Here is a 19252-nt window from a genome sequence, read left to right as displayed (position 1 = left end):
AAACAAAGTGGTCTGTATTCACTCACGTTTGCATGGGGCAAACTGTGGGCTTCATTCTACATACCATGTTGTGCTTAGGTTTGTGGCTTATCTATTGAAAAACAAAATGATCCCAGATGGACCAACTCCCCCATCAGTTCGCTCGCTGCCAGGATTGCCTAGTTAATTACAGTATCATAAAAGATGCTGCAGGATATGACATACTCAGGTATATATATATTTTAACCTTTACAACATCATCCTATGCATCCTCAATTCCTTTAATGATAAGTAATTGCATCAATATGAATATCAATATGAAACTATCAAAAACTTATGAGAGGAACACAGATGGAGAGGCCATCATTTTTTGAAGTCGACAGTACAAGATAAAATTTGTGTAGACATGTTTAGCAGAGTCTCATAGGCATTCACTAAAAGTAGATTTATTTGTATTTAAAGACATGAAATAGGGAAGGAGAGATACGACTGTACTGTTTGCTCCTCAGGCTCATCCCTGTGGAGGGATATTGGCCAAAACATATTGACTAGTTAGTAAACTGTGACTTTGCATGACATTTTTGTGTTGAGGACATTTTGTCAGTGTTGTTTCCTGGGGTTCACTCAGCAAAAGTTCCCATGTTCCACTGTTTGTATCATGGTAAAAGACAAACACAAAGCCACCCTTTATTTACAATTAACTGTGGTTAAAGTGTTCTACAAGGGGAGCTTATGGATTTTTGAATTATTTTCTTAGAGGTGAAACATTATTTTAGAGCATTTGGCATAGATATAAAAGCATTTATTCTGAATGAATCTCTCAATCCAGGGCAGTGGTTCCTAGGATTTTAGCATTTTTTCTTTATTTAAAATAAAAAAACCTCAAACCCTTTGAAAGATGATAATGGCTGTATTTTTCATTGGTTAAAGAAAAAAAATGAGTATTTGTCTGATGCCGAGTATCTCTCCATTAACTCTGTCACCTCTCTCTCTCTCCAAAAGGAAGCCTACCAGTTAGGGCATATTCTGCAAATGATATCTCAATAATTGTTAAAAAGTAATGCTGTCATTATAGACTGCTGTGATTTAAAATATTATTTTTTCTATGCCAGTGGCCACAGTAGTAAGACATCCAGTTAATAAATGAGGCTCTGGGGTTGGGGGTAACCCCCAAGTATCTGGAGTTCCTACTATCATTCATTCCTCTGTTGTAAAGATTCCTAGAGCTAGGGGCTGGAGAGATGGCTCAGTGGTTAAGAGCACCGACTGCTCTTCCAGAGGTCCTGAGTTCAATTCCCAGCAACCACATGGTGGCTCACAACCATCTGTAATGAGACCCGACGCCCTCCTCTGGTGTGTCTGAAGACAGCGACAGTGTACTTATATACATTAAATAAATTTAATGTAAAAAAGAATTTAAAAAAAAAGATTCCTAGAGCTAAAGCTGCCCATCCCCTGATCGTGCCCAGATGTCAATATATATACACAGTGCAGGAGAGATCCTCTTTCAGTGCCTTTGCTGTGACCACAAAGGTGGGGCTGTGTCTTAAGAAGCATGAGGTACTTGAGCTGGTTCCTCAGCAGCTTGTCTCCTGAGGTGGGCACTGCAACACATCCGTTAGCCTTTGCTTTGCAGTGACTTCCCAGGCACTAAGTAGAGGGGCCTATCAGATGAGTCTTCTAAAGTCTGAATACCTAGGAGGCTCCCTTCTCCAAGACACGTGCTACAGGAGCTCCTCTGAGCAACCCAGCAAGAATGACAGGGTCCAAGTTGGTATGGGTTTCCGAGCTAGATTCTCTTCGCCTTTGAGAGTGTGATGACTCCTTATAAGCAGCTAGGAGATGCGGAAGAGCTGTAACCGAATACCCAGGATGTGGTAAAGCCAGGGTTAAAGGTAAAGAAGGCGTGCGGTGAGTTGAAGAGGGCCACACCCTGTAAAGATTTCTTTGACTACTACTAAATCTTCACAGCCACCCTGAAGTGGGCCTTTCTCCTCTTCCGATCACTTTCTTCATAAAATGATTTCATTGAGTCTTTTAAAGTGTGTGGTTTGAAGTAGCTTGTATTTTCTTGTAGTCTTCTTACCTACTCTTGCCCCCCATCCAGGTCCTTTAATCAGGACCTTTGTTAAATCATAGTAACTGGAGCAAGTATTTTGATTTCCTATATATCTCTTATGGCTCCTCTTACATTAAATGTATGAAACAGCCACGTACATTTCTCTTAAGTTTTGTTTTAGCCTAAGAGGAGAATTGTCATCTCTTCATTACAGCTTTCATGGAGTTCAGCAGTCATTCGACAAAATGCCCACGATCGAAGTGAACGAATGACCTCTACCCTTCCCAGTCTTCGAGTGGCCAGCTCTCCTTGGGAACTGACGAGGACAAGAGAGTCTAAAGTACTGATGGCAGAGGGTGGTGGTCAGAGCTAAAACTGACTTCCTTCAGCAGCAAAATGTTACCCAGGATCACAACTCAATAAAAGGAGACGGACAACCCAACAGAAAAATGGACACAAGATTTGAACAGACATTTTCCAAGAGAAAATACAAAAAATACTAGTAAGAACATTAAAAGATGACTAACATCACTAATTCCAGGGAACCAGAAGCTGAGACCACAATAAGATAGCATTTATACACCCTTTCATGACTTGACTCAAACAGATGAATAGTAAAGGTAGGTGCAGTGGTGAGTGTTGGATGTCCCAGCACTTGGAAGCTGGCAGCAGGTGCTGTTTCAAAACTCTGTCTCCAAAACCTAAGGGTTTGGGATGTAGCTCAGTGGTTACAGTGTTTGCCTAGTGCCTGCCAGCCCTGGCTTCAGTTTTCAGCAGTACACACACATTCCCACACAAATGCATATTGATAAGAAAGGGGAAAAAAGCTGGCTGGCATGAAGCTCTCATATTATTGATGGGAATAGCAAAATGAGACAACCAGCTCAGGGGTGGAGAGACGGCTCAGTGGTTAAGAGCATCGGCTACTTTTTCAAAGGACACAGGTTCGATACCCAGCACTCACATGGGAGCTCATAACTGTCTGTAACTCCAGTTCCAGGGGATCTGGCACTCACATAGAGACATACATGTAGGCAGAATACCAATGCACATAAGAAGCAACTCTCTTTTTTTTAAAAAAAAATCAAAGATGTATAAGGATGCTAGAAAGAACTTTACCATGAAACTTCTGCTAAAACTATAACCTTGCGGTGATCACAAAGAGCCAAAGAAAACAAAGACTTCCTTTATTTAAACCAAGAAAGTTGGCATTACCAGGCCTGGGGTTTTTCAAGTGCGGAACCTGAAACAGTTGACAGCAATAAATGCTTACTTTTGTTGATAAATGTAATACACACTCAAGTATATAAATGTAAATGTAATACACACTCAAGGATATAAACACAAAGATCATCTCTCTCAAGAGGTACTTAGAATAGAAGTTGGGATATTCTGATAATTATCTTCAGTATGCTAAGTGCTGTTAAGGTGAGTTACATAATTTAGATCTGGAGAGCCTGTCACAGAAAACATTATATTTCCCTCCTGTTGTTTTCCTTGCCATTATAAACACAAAGAGCTCCTCTTTCAAAATAAAGTGGGAAGGAAAGAAGGCAGTCAGAGAATAGAAAGTATAAAAATGGAAAGGAAGATTGAGTGTCTCCACGACAAAATTAATCAATAAAAGTATTATTAAGTTCTCAAGCTAAATTAAAAGGCCTTTGGGGGGTGGGGAGCCATAGGGATGGCAGAATAGATGGTGTCTTAGATTTGTGCCTGTGGAAATCAAATTCTTCTTTGAGAAATGACCTTGAGAGAGGATGGTGCATAGGCAAGTTTAATGATTTTTGTTGACTGTTGGGGGGAGGGTAATTCGTTTACCAAGATACCAGGAGAGGCAGAAACACACATGATATACAATTCCCTTTTCACTAGATGGCATTTTGGATTTTCCTGGTTTAACTTTTAGACCAATGGCAACCAACCCATGGCCATTTGACAGTTACAGTGTATCAGTGGTTCGCTGGATACTTGCTACTTTCTGTTGTGGTGAGGGCATTTATGAAACTATAGGGTATAGTCCCTTTACCGAGGGACCTCCACATCTTATTAGGGGAAGAATGTGGGAAAGAAAATGAAGATTTTGATCCATCAGGTTCAAGAGAAAAATCAAAGAGATGTTGCAGGTCATGCATACACAGTTTTAAGAACTTCTATGCTTGGCATTTAAGAAATGATACTGTTTATCTTTTACTCTTAATCAATGACGATTTCTTTAACAGTCTTTCTATGTTTTATTTTATTTAATTAAATTTTTTGTTAATATAATGATTGGTACCTTTTAGCTTTTGAACCCAGGACAGGACAAATCTCACTTAGTACTTGTGGTTCCTCCCAGCACTCCTAGTTAGCATTTCCTTTAGGCTGTGTCCAACAGTTAACTAGCACCCCCCCCCCCCCAGCTTCTCCCTCTCTCTGCTCTCTGCTCTGTCTGTCCCCTTTCTTTCTCTGCCTCTACTCCCTTACTAAGACCCTCTTACCAGGTTCCCCCAAAATATATTAGACCTGTCTTATGGCTGATACCGGGAGTATGGGGCTGGGGGGGAGGGGTGCCTTAGCATCGGCTCGCCAAGGCACCCCTTTCTGCTTCATCATAGAGCGTTTTATAAAACATATCTCTCCTCACTCTGCCGCCTTCCCTAAACCTCTTGCTCCCAGGGCCTGGACTTCTGCATCCCTTTCTCCAGCCTGGTCGCTATATAATCCAGCCATGTTGGGTACTGCAGTCTTGTTGCCCACCTCTCTTGGTTGGTGACTCTTCTCCCCACCCCCACCCCCACCCTGGTGGCTCTTCTTTTGCTCTCTCTCCTTCTCTCCTCTCATGGTCCACATAGTCTGCTGGTGGTTTTCAGCCTAGACTCTTCCCTGTGGCTGCTTTCTCCCTTATATCTATAATAAAAATCTTCGTACTTAGGAGTAGGTATGTCCTCCTTTTATTTCATTTTTTATTCAGTACTATTATTTTAATAAAAATTTTTTAAAAAGATTTGTTTATTTTGCTTTATGTGAACAGGTATTTCGCCTGCATCTGTGTATGTGTATCATGTGTGTGCCTGGTACCTTCACAAGTCAAGAGGGGGTCAGTTCTGGGCTGGCACAGTTAGTTCTAAATGGGTACTGGGAACTGAACCTAGGTTCTAGCAACACGTGACCTTAACTGCTGAGCCGTCTCTTAATACCCTAATGTATTTTTTAATTTTGTGTAAGCATGGGCATGCACATATATATTTGTATAAGTGTGGCTTGTGTGGGTACATGTGTGTTTATGTGTGTGCAATATACGGGTACATGTAGTCCTATACTCAGAGATCAGAAGAGATCATCAGGTATCTTCCTTTTTCACTTGCTACCTTGTTGCTTTAGGGCAGGGTCTCTTCCAGATTCTGGAGCTCTCACTTTTTTCCCATTTAGACTGAAAACCAGTAAGCCCCTGTGACCCTTGCTTGGTTTTAGACCTGGGACAAGGGGTTGAGGTGCATATTTTACATATCAAAGCACACCTGACCTCCAGGTTCTCCCAGCATCCCTCAGTCCCTCTGTAGTGTACCCTGCAATTCTGAACTTTCCAGCCCAGGGGCTTCTCTTCCCCCAGAGGCTCTTCCATATATAATCCAGACATTTTGATCTCTTCACTTTCCCTTCTCTCTCTACAAGTGCGCCCTTTCTCTCCCCTCACATACTCCCCCTTTCCCCATGTGACTTCCCTGGCTTCTGTCCTTGGGGCCTGTTAAATCACAAGAAAACAGCTTTCCAAGAAACCTGCCTTTAATGCATTCTAATCTGCTTGAACTGGCCTGTCTCACCTTGGTTCGTCTCACCAGCGGAGAAATAACCTCTTCAACTTTTTTCCTTACCTCTTTCAATGCTGGTTGACAGGCCTGCATGGGAACCACTTCTGGATTGCTACTGTTAGGTCTCAGCTCCACAGGGTATATGTCTAGAAATGACATTCTTGGCTCAGCTCACACTGGACTCTAAGATTGCTGATGAATACTTTGGGCTTTTCTCAGGAACCTGTGAAATGAATTTCTGTCTGCCAGGATGAGCCACTTCCTTATCTCCTATTCCTCTAGCATCTGGCTAGACGTGTGTGTGTGTGTGTGTGTGTGTGTGTGTGTGTGTGTGTGTGTGTTAAAGTCTTCTTAGCCCCTTTCACCTCCCCCATCACCCCTCCCTCGTTGTTTCCTCCTTCCCTAAGCCACCTCCCAGGATGTTCCAGATTTCAGCTCACTTTCTGCTCTCTTTCCCCCTGCCCCTCTTCCCTTCTCTTTCTTGCTATTCTTACAGCTCTGGAAGATAGAGTTGGCCATGTCCAGTCCTCTCTCTCTCTCTCTCTCTCTCTCTCTCTCTCTCACACACACACACACACACACACACACACACACCCCTACAATTAATACCTTCCCACCAAATCATGGAGCAGCCGTGCAGCCATTTTGGCGATTTCTTCACTGAGCCTTTGCTTATATACAGGTTGTGATCTGAACTCTGGTTCCCATGTCTGTGAAGCGAGCATCTGTAACTCTCCAATTAAGGGACAGCATCTATCTCTCCAGTGCCCATACTTCCCAAGTAAATGAAAAACCAGAAACTGCAACCTGAACATCAGACTTCTGTCCTATCTCCTTTTCATCTAGTTTCTAATGCCTTCAAAGCAATCGCTTTCACCTTTGGCCATTTCCTTCCATGACTGTCAACATTTCTCCCTGTATTTGCTTTAGATGTTGTAGGCTAGTTCTCTTCTATAGAACATGAATTTAACAGACCTCCATCACCCTTTACCCCCTATACTCACCCTCCTCATCTAGCTCTACTTGTCTAACAGTATCGGGACCTATTTAATTAAAGCCATATCTAGGATTCTGGCTGTTACTTTGTGTATTGGGGTTTCATTATAGGTTTTCTTTTGTAATGAACCATTTTTCTCTTCGTGTCTTTCTTATTTACATATTTTGGTTTGAATTGACCTCTTGCTAAAACCTCTGTGTGTTCCAAAGTTCTAGAAAACATCTCCCAAACTAGACCAACACTGCCTCTTTATATTTTATTATTAATTAAGCTTATTCTGAGAGAACATCATCTATGTATATAATGCTCTCTACTTATTATCCTTTATCCCATCCCATCCCTACCAGCTTGCCCCACCTCCCTACATCTTCCCACATCAGATGTATACATCTTTTATTCATTTGGTGACAAACTGTTCTTATCCAGCGCTCTCCATGTGGCCTCTGGTTTGGAACTATTCACTGTAATGTAGTGGGCTCACTCGTGCATAGACAACTGAAGGAAGTAACTCCATGTCTTCCAGGATCTACCCCTCACTGGTGGTTCAGCTGTGGGGGCTGAGCCCTTGAGCACCTCTGTCATCCAGCCTGACCATGGATGGGTCACCACTGTGAAGACTCATGTAGACCCTCACAACTAGTGTGCGTTAATGATAGCAACGGTCATCTCTTGCACGCTTTGTCTGTACTTTGCTGTGAGTTAGGAGAAAATCCCTACAGAGTGCTGCACTTTTTAAGAAAAATTGGTCCACCAACCTGCTTAACTGGGTGCATTTACTTCCAAGGTGAAATAAAATGGTTGAAGATGAATGAATGAAGGCATCAGGTACTTGGGATTGCTAAGCACCCACTCTTCTCTGGGGATACATCTAATGTCTACCAATTTTGGTGGTCATCTGTATACATGCTAATACAATTTCAGTTTTTCCTATTTTTATAAATAAAGACTTTCCTCTTGCCTTTAATGGATAGCCTTGCGCATCTGTCTTTAGGGTACTGTGTTTATCTTCATTGAGGACTGATTAGATGGTGGGTAATAAGATCTTAAATCAAGGGAATGGAGAAGATGACAATAATAAAGTAACTTGAGGGAAAGGCTTGACAGAACATGATCCCCAACTACATGTGGGGGTAAAATGAGCATGAACACACAGATAGGTGCATTTTCCAACTCTTTACACAACACTGAGATCTCCTCTTCCCCAGGATACAAGTTCTTCCAGATATGAATCAGTTTATAACTCACAGTCTTCTTCTTTGTGCTAGGGATCAGATGTTTGCATTCGTGTACATTTCCTCTGTAAAGACAGAGTGCTTTCTACCTCTTTGTAAGTCTCACATCTTAGAATCCTATAACTAGCCACTCGTCCACAAACCGCATGCCATGAGTTGTCTGACCAAGTGACACCAGATGGCATCCTGGGACTTAGGGCCTCCTGAGTCTCAAAGACTTTCTTCTAAGAGGTAGCCTATAGAGCAAAGTAAGAAACAGTGCCAGAAACCTTTACCCAAGATAACAGCATTGTCTTGCCTTGTATGTTGGGGTGGTAGTCCAAATAAAAATAGCCCCCATAGGCCCATATGGAGTAAGGAGTGGCACTATTAGGTGGCCTTGGCAGAGAAAGTGTGTCACTGGGAGTTGGCCTTCAAGCTTTTCAGATGCTCAAGCCAACCAAGCCCAGTGTCACACTTCTTGCTGCCTGAGGATCCAGATGTAGAACTTGCAGCTTCTCTCCAGCACCACATCTGCCTGCATGCCGCCATTCTTCCTGCCATGATGATAATGGACTAAGTCTTTGAACTATAAGCCAGCCCCATGTATATGTTTTCTCTTATAAGAGTTGCCTTGGTCATGGTGTCTCTTTGACCAAGAAATGCTGAGACAGTTGGCATCACCTCTCCACACCTCTTTCTAAAAGAGAGAAATAATAAAAAGCTACTAGTCATCCATTCGTCTTACTCACAGCAAAGTGGGTCCACTGTATACTCCTCCAAAGGCATCTTTGTCTATAGCTGTCAGATATTTATTCTTGTTTAGGTAACTAGACAGAATATGAGAGGGAGAGAGAGAGAGAGAGAGAGAGAGAGAGAGAGAGAGAGAGAGAGAATAGATTAGACAAACTTAAGCCATTACATAACATTGGAATAAATATAAAAATAAAATGTAACCAAGGTCGCATTAATTTTGAAGCTATTTTGCATTCTTCTGGCTTAAGTACCATTCTATGTGTCAGGAGGGCAAAGTTTCACTGTAGCAGGAATCTTAAAAATGAACTATGTTTAAGATCTAGTTTGCGTATCTACATTTTATCAACGTTGTCTTAATGTCCTATTTCCTGGCAACCGGTTTTTGCTACCCTGACTCAAATTTTGCTTCTTAAGATTGACCATTATTCCCATATATCTTTGAAGGTAGAGTTTAACTAAGAGCTGGGATGGAAATTGTAAGGGTGGTGTTGGGTGGTAGGAATGGTTCCTTTCTTTGAGCAGAGTCACCAGACTTAGCAAATTAAAATGCATGATGCCATTTCAATTCAATTTACACACAAACAGTGAATAATTTTCTAGCACAAATTTTCCTACCAAAGTTATCTGTTGTTTATCTGAAATTCAAATTTAATTGAACATCATGCATTTTATCCAACAATACCAGTTCTGGCACAGGAATACTTATGTAAATAAACTTAGTGTGTACCTTTCTTGAAAAGTGATGGGTAGGTTGATTCTTTTTTCTTTTACAGCGCATTGGCCATTTGAAAGAATAACATTTCTTATACAATTTAAGTCACAGTGTGTTTGAAATAAAATTTCCTCTTAATGAACAAAAGCACCCAAGGATTTTAAAATTGGGCCCTCCCTTCCCCATAGATTTTTTTTAGAGAGTAAAGTTATCTAAAATGAAATAAAGCTCATGCATCTTTATTAGAAACGACCCCGATTTACACACTTACATGAACTCACAGCACAGTGTAGGCAATTTAAACGCTAGTGAATGACCCCGGCTTGATGCAAAACAAATACGGTAAAGACCCTTGGGACGCCTGTTTAATTGCACTACAGGATGCAAGTTCTTAAGGCAGAGGACTAATAATAGCAGTCATTGAAGACTTTCAGTTAGAATTCTTTCTCTAGAGCCTTCATAGAGAAATTGTCCTCTAGTTAGTGTATCCAAGTGTGTCTGTACTGGAGCAGTGTGGGTAAGAATAGAACAGTCAACCATCAGCACTAAAGAGTTTTATCACCCTCCCTCTTTAGGGCACGCTAAAGGATTAAACAGAATAAGTATTGGGATTACAAACAATGAGGTTTTACACGTGTGAATAAAGTTTAGATTCTTTCAATTATTTTTTTTTTAAATAGAGGTCGAGGAGTATTCATTTAAAGTAGCACTGGTTTACCCAGCACTCTCTATTTCCTCCTGAGCCTATCGGAATCTGTAATTACCTAATCTATTTTCTTACTTGAACATTATGTCTTTTCAATCAGAATGGAGAGCTTTATGCCTTATCCATTGCCGTATACCCATTGCTAAATTTGGTGCTCCAGAAATCCTTATTGAGTGCTGAAGGCAGGTACAGGATAGAATGAGGCCTGTCATTGGACAAGAAGGAAGGATGGGTGGGAGAAAAGTTTTAGAGGGGAGGAGGAGGGGACTGGAGCGAGGGAGGAGAAACCAGCCGAGAGAACATGGAGGCTGATGTAAGATTCCTCTCTGCACATTTACAGGTTGTTATGAATATTCTTAAGGGATGGATATGTACAGGGCTTTGTATGTCTAGATGAGTGAATTACATTATTGGATCAGAAAAAAAAAGAAGCGTGAGCAAACAAACAAACATAACTTCGACATGTTCGAGGTTTGAGGGCGACACATGTGGCTGTTTAAAGAAACACATTATGGCAATTGAAAGACTTAGCCACGATGTGGTGCGCTTGGGGAAATAGACCTTCCTGATGGCTGTAAATGCTATGGCCGCTCATTTACCAAGAATGGTTGGCACACGGCCTCTTTAAGTAGCCGCTGAGCACCAGAGTATATTAGGTCGCTCTCTGTTATAACAAAATGATAGATACAATCAGTGTAAAGAGGGAAATGGCTTCGTTCTGTTCACAGTCATGGAATGAGTCAAGTCCATTATTTTCTATTTTTGTACCTGTGATACCCTGGCTCAGTGTGGTAGGAGCAGGAGGCAGAGGAAGCTGGAAGCTGTTTTTTTTTTTTTTTAAACTGTGTCTGAGCACCTAATAAGAGAGGAAAAAGAAGGGCCTGAGACCAATGTACCCTTCATAGGAGTGTCCTAAACGACTCAACTTCCTCCTATTAATCTTTATTTCTTAAAAGTTCTAACATTTCCCACACACCGTGCACACTGTTTTGGGGGTCATTCCAGATACAGTCTACAGCAGAGCAGGCTACTAAGTTTCCTGGGGGAGGAGACCAGTCTTCTGTATGTTCAGACACCTGAGTAAGATGCCCAAGCAGCCTACATACATGTGCCTAGTGGGTTAATGTCATCTAAAGCGTGAGTCACAGTATTCTCTGGTTCACAGATTCATTCAGTCAACTCATTATGTCTATGAAGATCTTTCGTTTGGTTGTAGCTGGGGAAGAAGAAAACCCAACTGGAGAGAGGCTCTTGATGAACATGATTTTGTAATATGGCAACCACGTTAGGCATAGTGGCCACACTGACTTGTAACTTTTTCTGGATCCTTGGGCCAGTGTAGCTATCAATCATATTTTTCTCCGAGGTTGCTCAAAATCAAGTATGCTCTGCTAAGCTAGTCTCTTTCCCGGTCTCCATCTCCAGTGATTGAGAGGAAATATCAGCTTGCTCTAATCACCAGAAATTATTGTAAAACTAAATTATCGCTTGTCCAATTTTTGTAGTGTTCTCAGCTGATACTTAATATACCCCTAAGGACCGGGAGACTGCTTGATAAGCACTCCGGTTTACCAGAAATGTTGCAGAAGACTTCAAACTGAAAAAGGCAGCCAGAGTCCAGAATGGGAGAAAGAATGTAGCAGGAGGTACAGCCAATGTGAACAGAGATGAACCAGCCTGACAGAGGGCCCGCTCTTGAAAGACAGTATGGTCATTTGGATACTTAACCTCTGAAGGTGATAAGATGCTTAACGATGAACCAGACATGCTTCCCGCTTCAGTCTGTGTGTTTTTTTTTTTTTTTTTAACAGGGTCTTACTATGAAGCCCTAGATGACCTTGGCCCATGATCCTCTTCCAGATCCTGAGAATCTGGTAGTTTTCATCGCTACCTCTTTTAGCTTTGAATCTTGGGTTCTGACTTCTTGCAGCTTCTACCAGAAGCTAATGGTATGGAATTATAGACACAGAAGCTTTAACATGCAGGAAGGGTTTTCGGTAATCTTGTTAAACACAGGCTCTTTTCTGGGAATGTCAGTGTCCTTAAATTGGTTTCTTGATCATAACTTATCCCCATACTGTGCTGTATCCATTGGCTTAGGTAAATCAGACACAAAGCTTGGTAAACCAGATGAGAACCTGTTCTAGACAATGGCTATTTTATGTGAGTCTGATACTAGGAGATGAACACAAAGAAGGTTCAAATGTTAGGAGGACTTGTCAGAAGTGATGAGAGGAGAAAGTTCCTAAAAGTCAGAATTGATAATGTGACAGGAAGGGCGCCTAGGAAAGCCTTAATAGTTCCTTCAGAAGTAAAGCAAATGCGGCTAACCATGTCTGCTTAATGACTCTTCATTATTTGGATGGACTCTGCCTCTTTGAGAACCTGGTGAAGAAATTAAGGGTTTCCTACAAAACAGTTGTCATTTTTTCCATACTTCACGACTTGAGAATGTCTACTCTGACTGAGAACGATGTACCTCACAGTTAGGGGAGAAGAATAAGGTTGGAAAAATGAAGACAGCAATGAACTGGGGCAAGGTATCCAATTGACAGGCTCAGCATTACGGTGTGTGTGTGTGTGTGTGTGTGTGTGTGTGCTTGTGTGTGTGTTTGTGTGTGTTTGTGTGTGTGTGTTTGTGTGTGTGTTTGTGTGTGTGTTTGTGTGTGTGTGTGTGTGTGTTCAACTTCTCTTGGACTGATTTTTTGAACATTTTTTGAGCCTCATTTATTTTATGCATTTGAATGTTCTTCCTGCATGTGTGTCTGTGAGTTGTGTGTATCCAGTGCCTTGGAGGTCAGAAGAGAGGTTCAGCTCACTTGGAACTGGCATTACAGACATCTGCTGTTGGGAGCAGCCTTGAGATGGCGAAAGCAGCCTTCAAGTTAAAAAGCAATTATGTTCTAACCTTATGCTGGAATAATAAGCAATATTCTTCAGGTTAAAAAGCAATTATATTTTAGCCTTATGATAGAACAAAAAACAATAGCCTTAGGTTAGATCAAAGCAGCACCTGCAGCTCTACATAAATTCAATAGATAGCATAAATCTAGGTGTCAGATCACTGAGTACTGGTGGTCAGGCACTGACGGTCAGGTCACTAAGCAACCCACCCTGCTGTTCCCCCGCTTGGCTGATTTACCTGGCCAATATCCTGGTTATCAAGCCAGGCCCATTCTTTGAGGTCACCCAACCCCTCCCCACATTTTGCTTCTACCAGTATATCTTCAGCCTGAGAAAAATTAAAAATTGTCAGCTTGATCAGACTTCTTGACTTGCTGTCCGTTCTTTGCGTCTCTTGTCCCCCATTCTCTCCTAGGTGTACCCCAGATCCTGGTCGACTGCCCTGCGGGTCGGGGCAATCTGCGAGCTTCTGTGTACGTGCTGGGGCTTGAACCTGGGTCCTCTACCAGAGAAGTTGGTGGGCCAACTCTCTAGCTCCTGAACTTACTCTTGACACACAGTAGCCATTCAGCAAAGACTTGATGAGAAATGAGAGTCTTGTTTCTGGGTAATTCACAGGTATGGCAGGTTTTAGTCAGCAGTCAGAGAGATCACTGTGAAAGAGAGGAGTGTGTCCTGTGGCAAGAGCGTTTGCTGTCCCTCCTGGACTCCGTTCTCTGGGGAACTTAAGGATCCATTTCAGTTCCAATATAGAATTTCAGCTCATTCTTTGTAATTCCTTTAGGGGAAGCTAGGGTTGGCACCTGGTTTATGGTGTGACGTTCACATGGGAGTGTGTCTGTGGAGAACCACGTGCTTGCTTGTTTGCTTGCTTGCTTTTGTTTTCCGCACGGCTCTTGTTATCCCGAAAATGTTAGGGATCCAGCACCTCGCCCTTACCTTAGCCTAAGGTGAAGTTGGATTGCTCTGTGGAAATCTTGTTGGTTTCAGAGACTGGGGCACTTGTTTATCAACAGTGACAGGTGAGAAAGCATTCAAGACAGCAGTAGGCAGAGGGGACAGCCAACCTTGGAGCACATCCTACAAGCTGTTCAAATACTTATCCCGTGAGAAATAGCAGCGTACTTAATCCTATAATCTTCTCAACCGTCATCTTTTCCCAGTGGCTTCAGGCTGTGGTGAATTGCTTCTAATCAGCTAATGTGTGATGCTAATTAGCACAATATTTGTGTTGACTTCTCTGCTCATAATGGTTACTGTCTGGCTAAGTCCTTAACACAGCCAAGTTGTATCAATTTATTTATTTTTGGTCCAAATGTTTGCTTCTAGGTAGAAGCTCAACGACTGGAATTCAATAAGAGAAAATTCACCTCAGAGACTCAGACGCTGTGGGAGAAGCAGCTCAGCTCTGGGAGACTGTATAAAGAGAGAATGGAGAGGTCCAGAGAAAGACGAGGTGCTCTAGTTTACGACAGAGAGCCGTTGGACCTCTCCTGAGCAAGGCTACTCATATTAAGCGATCTGTCATCTGAGTGGTGGCGATGTGCTCGGCTCTCTGTGAAACCACAGGGCGAGGAGCTATGCCCCGCTTGCCATGACTTTCACAAACTTCTAACCAAGGAGGGAACGGCTGCTGTGGCTTCAGTGCTTGTCCTCAACATGGGATTCATCCAACTTGGCCTCGATAACATTGCTCACTCACGATAAAACAATGAGTGTAATTGAGGTCAGACCTGATAATTGCAGTGCCAGGAAGTGGATGATTGCTGTTTTGGATAACGAATTATTCCAGCTAGAACTGAGAGATATCTAAACACAGTTCTAGAGAGGTTATGCTACGTGCAATCTTTGAGCCATGTTCGCAAATTTATTATAGAAGACTAATACATTTTTCTTAGTTTGAAAAACCCCATAAATACTAAGATATGTTACAAAACACAATGTAAGGGTCTAGAGAGAAGGCCAGGGCTAAGAGTATGTTCCATGAAAGCTTGACTACTGGAGTTTGGTTCCTGGATCCCAGCTAAAGGTCTGGAGTGGTGGCCTATGTGTAATCCCAGCATTCCCATAGTGGTAGAGATATTAAGTTGAAGACCTGAAGCTTGTGGACCAGCTAGCTTGGAGTGATTGCTTTCAAATCAAAGGAGAAAATATTTGGTGATGTTTTTGTAATATTAAATGCTGATCTTTAAAAACCATGGGATAAATTTAGAGAAAATCATTCTGATGCATATTCTGCCCTTGTATATTTTCTAGCTGATGTACATTTTGAATTGGATAAATTTCTTTCTGACATGCTTTGATCATTGTTGTAGCTGGGTTTGTATTGACCCAACAAGAATGTGATTTTTATTGTGAGCAGGAAGCACATTGCTTTTGCTTCTCTTTGCTTTGCTAGTGGCTAGCATAATCTTGTGCACTGTAGACCCTCTCTAGCTACACTGAGAAGTAAATGAAGGACTGTGTAAGGTTAGTGCAATTGGGTTTTCCAGTTCTGTAAATTTTAAGTGTAAAAATTGATGTATCCTGTGGTGTCTTTCAGAGCTTCCCCTGTAATTACATATTTGAAGAATCGAATAAAATCAAGACATAACAACCCTTGTTTTACCAAATACCCAAGCAAATGATATTCTAACCTTTCCTCTCATAGAGACTATAAGGAAGCCCAACAGCCTGGCCAAGAGATAAACTCCACCTCGGGCAGGGTGTAGAGAACCTTGCCTAGCTAGAAGGAATCCAGTACTCATTTTAAAATGGAACCATTCCAGAAACCAGTACTTAATAATGATAACCAGAATATCAACCCAAAGCACTTAATCTCCCCATGCATTCTCTTCTATCTAGGCCCTCTGTGTTTAGTTGTACAGCTATTTTAAAAGTCAGTCCATGGGCTACAGCATCTGCATTGTGAAAGGGTGTTAGAAACACAGGCTCCCACAGCCCAGCTCAAGTTGGCAGATCAGCATCTGCACTGCACAAGATCCCTTCTTTGATGGCTTGCATGCCCAAGAGTGTTTGCAAAGCAAAGAAGTACACACCACATTTAGACTCATAAGGGCTTTCAGGATCTACAGTCTGCAACTATGAAAGGGATGTTTAATGGATGGGGAGGCGGTAAGTAACATATCACTGTAAGAAGTGAGCAGTTAAGTTTGGGGATGAAAATACTAGGTAATTTGAAATTTAAAAATGTATAACTGCTAAGGAAATATGGAGGGATGTGACGTCAAGTGATGCAAGCAGATCTCTTTAAGTTCAAGGCCACATACATAGTTAGTTCCATGACAGCCAGGGTTACGTAGCAAGACATTGCTTCAGATAAAAAAAAGAGTATTATAAGACAAATAAAATGTAAGTCTGTCTTTTTGTTTGTTTGGTTTGGTCATTTAGATATCATTTACCTTTAGAAAAGAAAAACATATGTTGAAACAGATTGCATAACTTTTTTAAAAACACCTTTGGGTGCAAAGATACTCTTTCACTTCATGTACTAGCAGATGAACATTCTCTCTCTCTCTCTCTCTCTCTCTCTCTTTTTCTCCCTCCCTCTCTCTCTCTCTCTCTCTCTCTCTCTCTCTCTCTCACACACACACACACACACACACACACACACACCTATAAGATAACTGATTGTGACAGTATACATCTCCATTTTATTGAGAATGAGAGCTTTGGGGTATAGAACTGGGGACAACATTAAGTATCCTTTTCAGATGGCCCTTGTCAAGTTCCTTTAGCATTACTTACAAGGTTTGAGATACTTAAAATAGATCTCAACAGAATTCAGACCCTCTGGATAGTCCTGGGAATGAGATGTGGGGAAATGGTGGCAGTTACCATGGTTACCCTAAACTTACACAGCATCCAGCTTTGTTCCATTGAAAGCATGTCCTTGGATTGAAGTAAATCCATTGTTGTATAGTTTCCTAAAATCAAGAGAAGAGAAACAAAAAAACCCAATGACTATATAGTTCAGAGAAACATTACTAGCCTCTACATATGAAAGTACAGCCTAGCATATGAAAGGTCCTGGGTCACGGAATTCCCAGAACTGAATAAATAAGCAAATAAAGCAGGTGGCCTGTGGGATATGTGTTCTTCACTTTTTTCTGTTTTAATAGTTGGGTTTCATCTCTTTAGTATCAAAAGTGTGCATCAAATTTGCATGTCATTCATATGTACTCCTAAAGTAAACTGTAGAGTCTGCCTTGTTTGGGACATAAGATGTTTCCTAGTTTGAAGCTCCATTCTTCAGTCTTGGGTGTCAGTAAGTCAGATTTTCCTCAAGAGCAGACTTAGAAGAACAAAGGTTTGCAAAGGGTTTTAAAAAAATTATTATTAAGTATTATTATTACTATTAGTGTGTGTGTGTGTATGTGCACATGTGAGTGCAGATATCCATGGAAGTCAGAAGAGGGCATTAGATCTCCTGGAACTGAGTTACAGGCAGTTTTGAGCTGCCTGCTGTTGGTACTGGGAACCAAACTCAGGTTTTCTGCAAGGTCATTGAGCACTGCCATCTCTCCAGGCCCTAGGATTCTTTCCAATGACAGCAAATTAAAGGGAAGAGTGTGTCAGGTGACAGCTAAGCTCATGTAAACACTGGAGGAGCAACACAGTTTTTGAAGATGACCACTTGAGAAGGCATTCATCTGAATGTACAGATTATTGGTTTTTTTTAAATTTAAAATGTTATTTTACCTTCTTTAAAAAAAATTCTACATCTCCACAGAGTTTATCATAAATCAAATGCTTAATGGGTGAGCCTCACAGAAGAATCTAAGAAGGCAGATAGGTCATGCCCTTTTGTGATAAGTTTTTGAACATTTCAATAGACATGCTTCTGCAGCTAGTTACATTTTCTACCTAGGTTCCCAGGGCCAGCCTGAAATGTTGCCAGTCATGATTCCTAGTGAAGTTACTGAGACAGGGGAGTGACTTGTCAAGAACTTGTTAGTCCAAACTTGTTAGGGATCAGCATCCTTTAACACAAATACAATTCTTCTCACCTACCAAAAACCACATACTTGGGGTTGGGGATTTACCTCAGTGGCAGAGCGCTTGCCTAGCAAGCGCAAGGCCCTGGGTTCGGTCCCCAGCTCCGGAAAAAAAGAAGAAAAAAAAAAAGAAAAACCACACACCTCTGCAGGAGAAGGGAACCCAGACTTTAGAACTCTAAGGTGTGTGGTTATTGGTGGTCATTGGCATAAAGAGGCAACAGCCATGACCAGAGGCACAGGCACACCCTCCTAAGGAATTCCTTGGCACGGGTATGGGAGAATTTCAGTAATGACGTAATCTATGACATATACACTCGATAAACCAGTAACTGCAGACGACTCTCCAAGTTTGCAACCAGGCCCGGTCCTGCTGCTTAATAGCTCGGTGATCCCAAGACTCTCACATCCTCTTCCACTGCTTTTTCAATCTCTAGAAATAATGATGCTAATACTTCATTACGGGTTGTTAGGGAGACCGAGGCACTATAGTTAATAGTGATGAATACTTAAAAGAAGACCATGCTGAAGGAGAATTCTAAAATTTGAGTTTATTCTAGATAATTGTAAGAGATTGAGGGGTGGGTGATCTGCTGGTTTTGTTGTTGTCTGTGCATATTTTGTTTTGTCTTTACAATGCCCAAGTTCAGCTCTAGTTTCTAAAGAAGTATGGCTATGGACTGCAATCTGTTTCTCAAGGACTCAGACAGAGACAGGGAAATGATAATGGATAAATTCACTTTTCCTGAACGGCAACTCTCTCACAAATATGTGAAAAAAATTATACGTATTTTAATTTTCTCCAACTTTGTCCTTTATGGGCTGGAGAGATGGGTCAGGGAGTAAATGCCAGCCGTGTGAACATGAAGACCTGAATTTGGATCTCTGAAACCCACGTAAAAAGTCAAGCAAAGTAGCATGTGCCTGGAACTCTTGTCCTGGGCATGGAGTGGACACAGGTGGACACTTGAAGTTCACTGAGTAGCCAGCCTAACCAAATCGATGTGCTTCAGGTTCCGACAAAGACGCTGTTCCCAAAAATACAAGTGGATTGTAATTGAGAAAAAAATAATGTCTACCTGTCAGTCTCCACACATACATACACACACCTGCATGCACACATGCATACACCTACACTAA

General features: G+C 41.6%; 1 protein-coding gene across 2 annotated transcripts in view; it reads right to left on the bottom strand.

Moving 5' to 3' along the window:
* Tshr (thyroid stimulating hormone receptor) overlaps positions 1-19252 on the bottom strand; it is a 133689-nt gene that overhangs the window by 16442 nt on the left and 97995 nt on the right. The window contains exons 7-8 of one of the 2 annotated variants that reach the window (NM_012888.2): positions 16973-17041; positions 8790-8867 (exon numbers count right to left, since the gene is read on the bottom strand). In NM_012888.2, the coding sequence (NP_037020.2) occupies positions 8790-8867; positions 16973-17041 (147 nt within the window). Of the gene's footprint in view, positions 1-8789; positions 8868-10979; positions 12271-16972; positions 17042-19252 lie in introns of those variants that run through there. The other variant, XM_039111802.2, reaches the window with a different exon arrangement.

The sequence above is a fragment of the Rattus norvegicus genome, chromosome 6, assembly GCF_036323735.1.
Source record: "Rattus norvegicus strain BN/NHsdMcwi chromosome 6, GRCr8, whole genome shotgun sequence".
NCBI lineage: Eukaryota > Metazoa > Chordata > Mammalia > Rodentia > Muridae > Rattus > Rattus norvegicus.
Note: the sequence above shows the minus strand (reverse complement) of the source record. Positions and strands in the feature narration are given on the sequence as shown.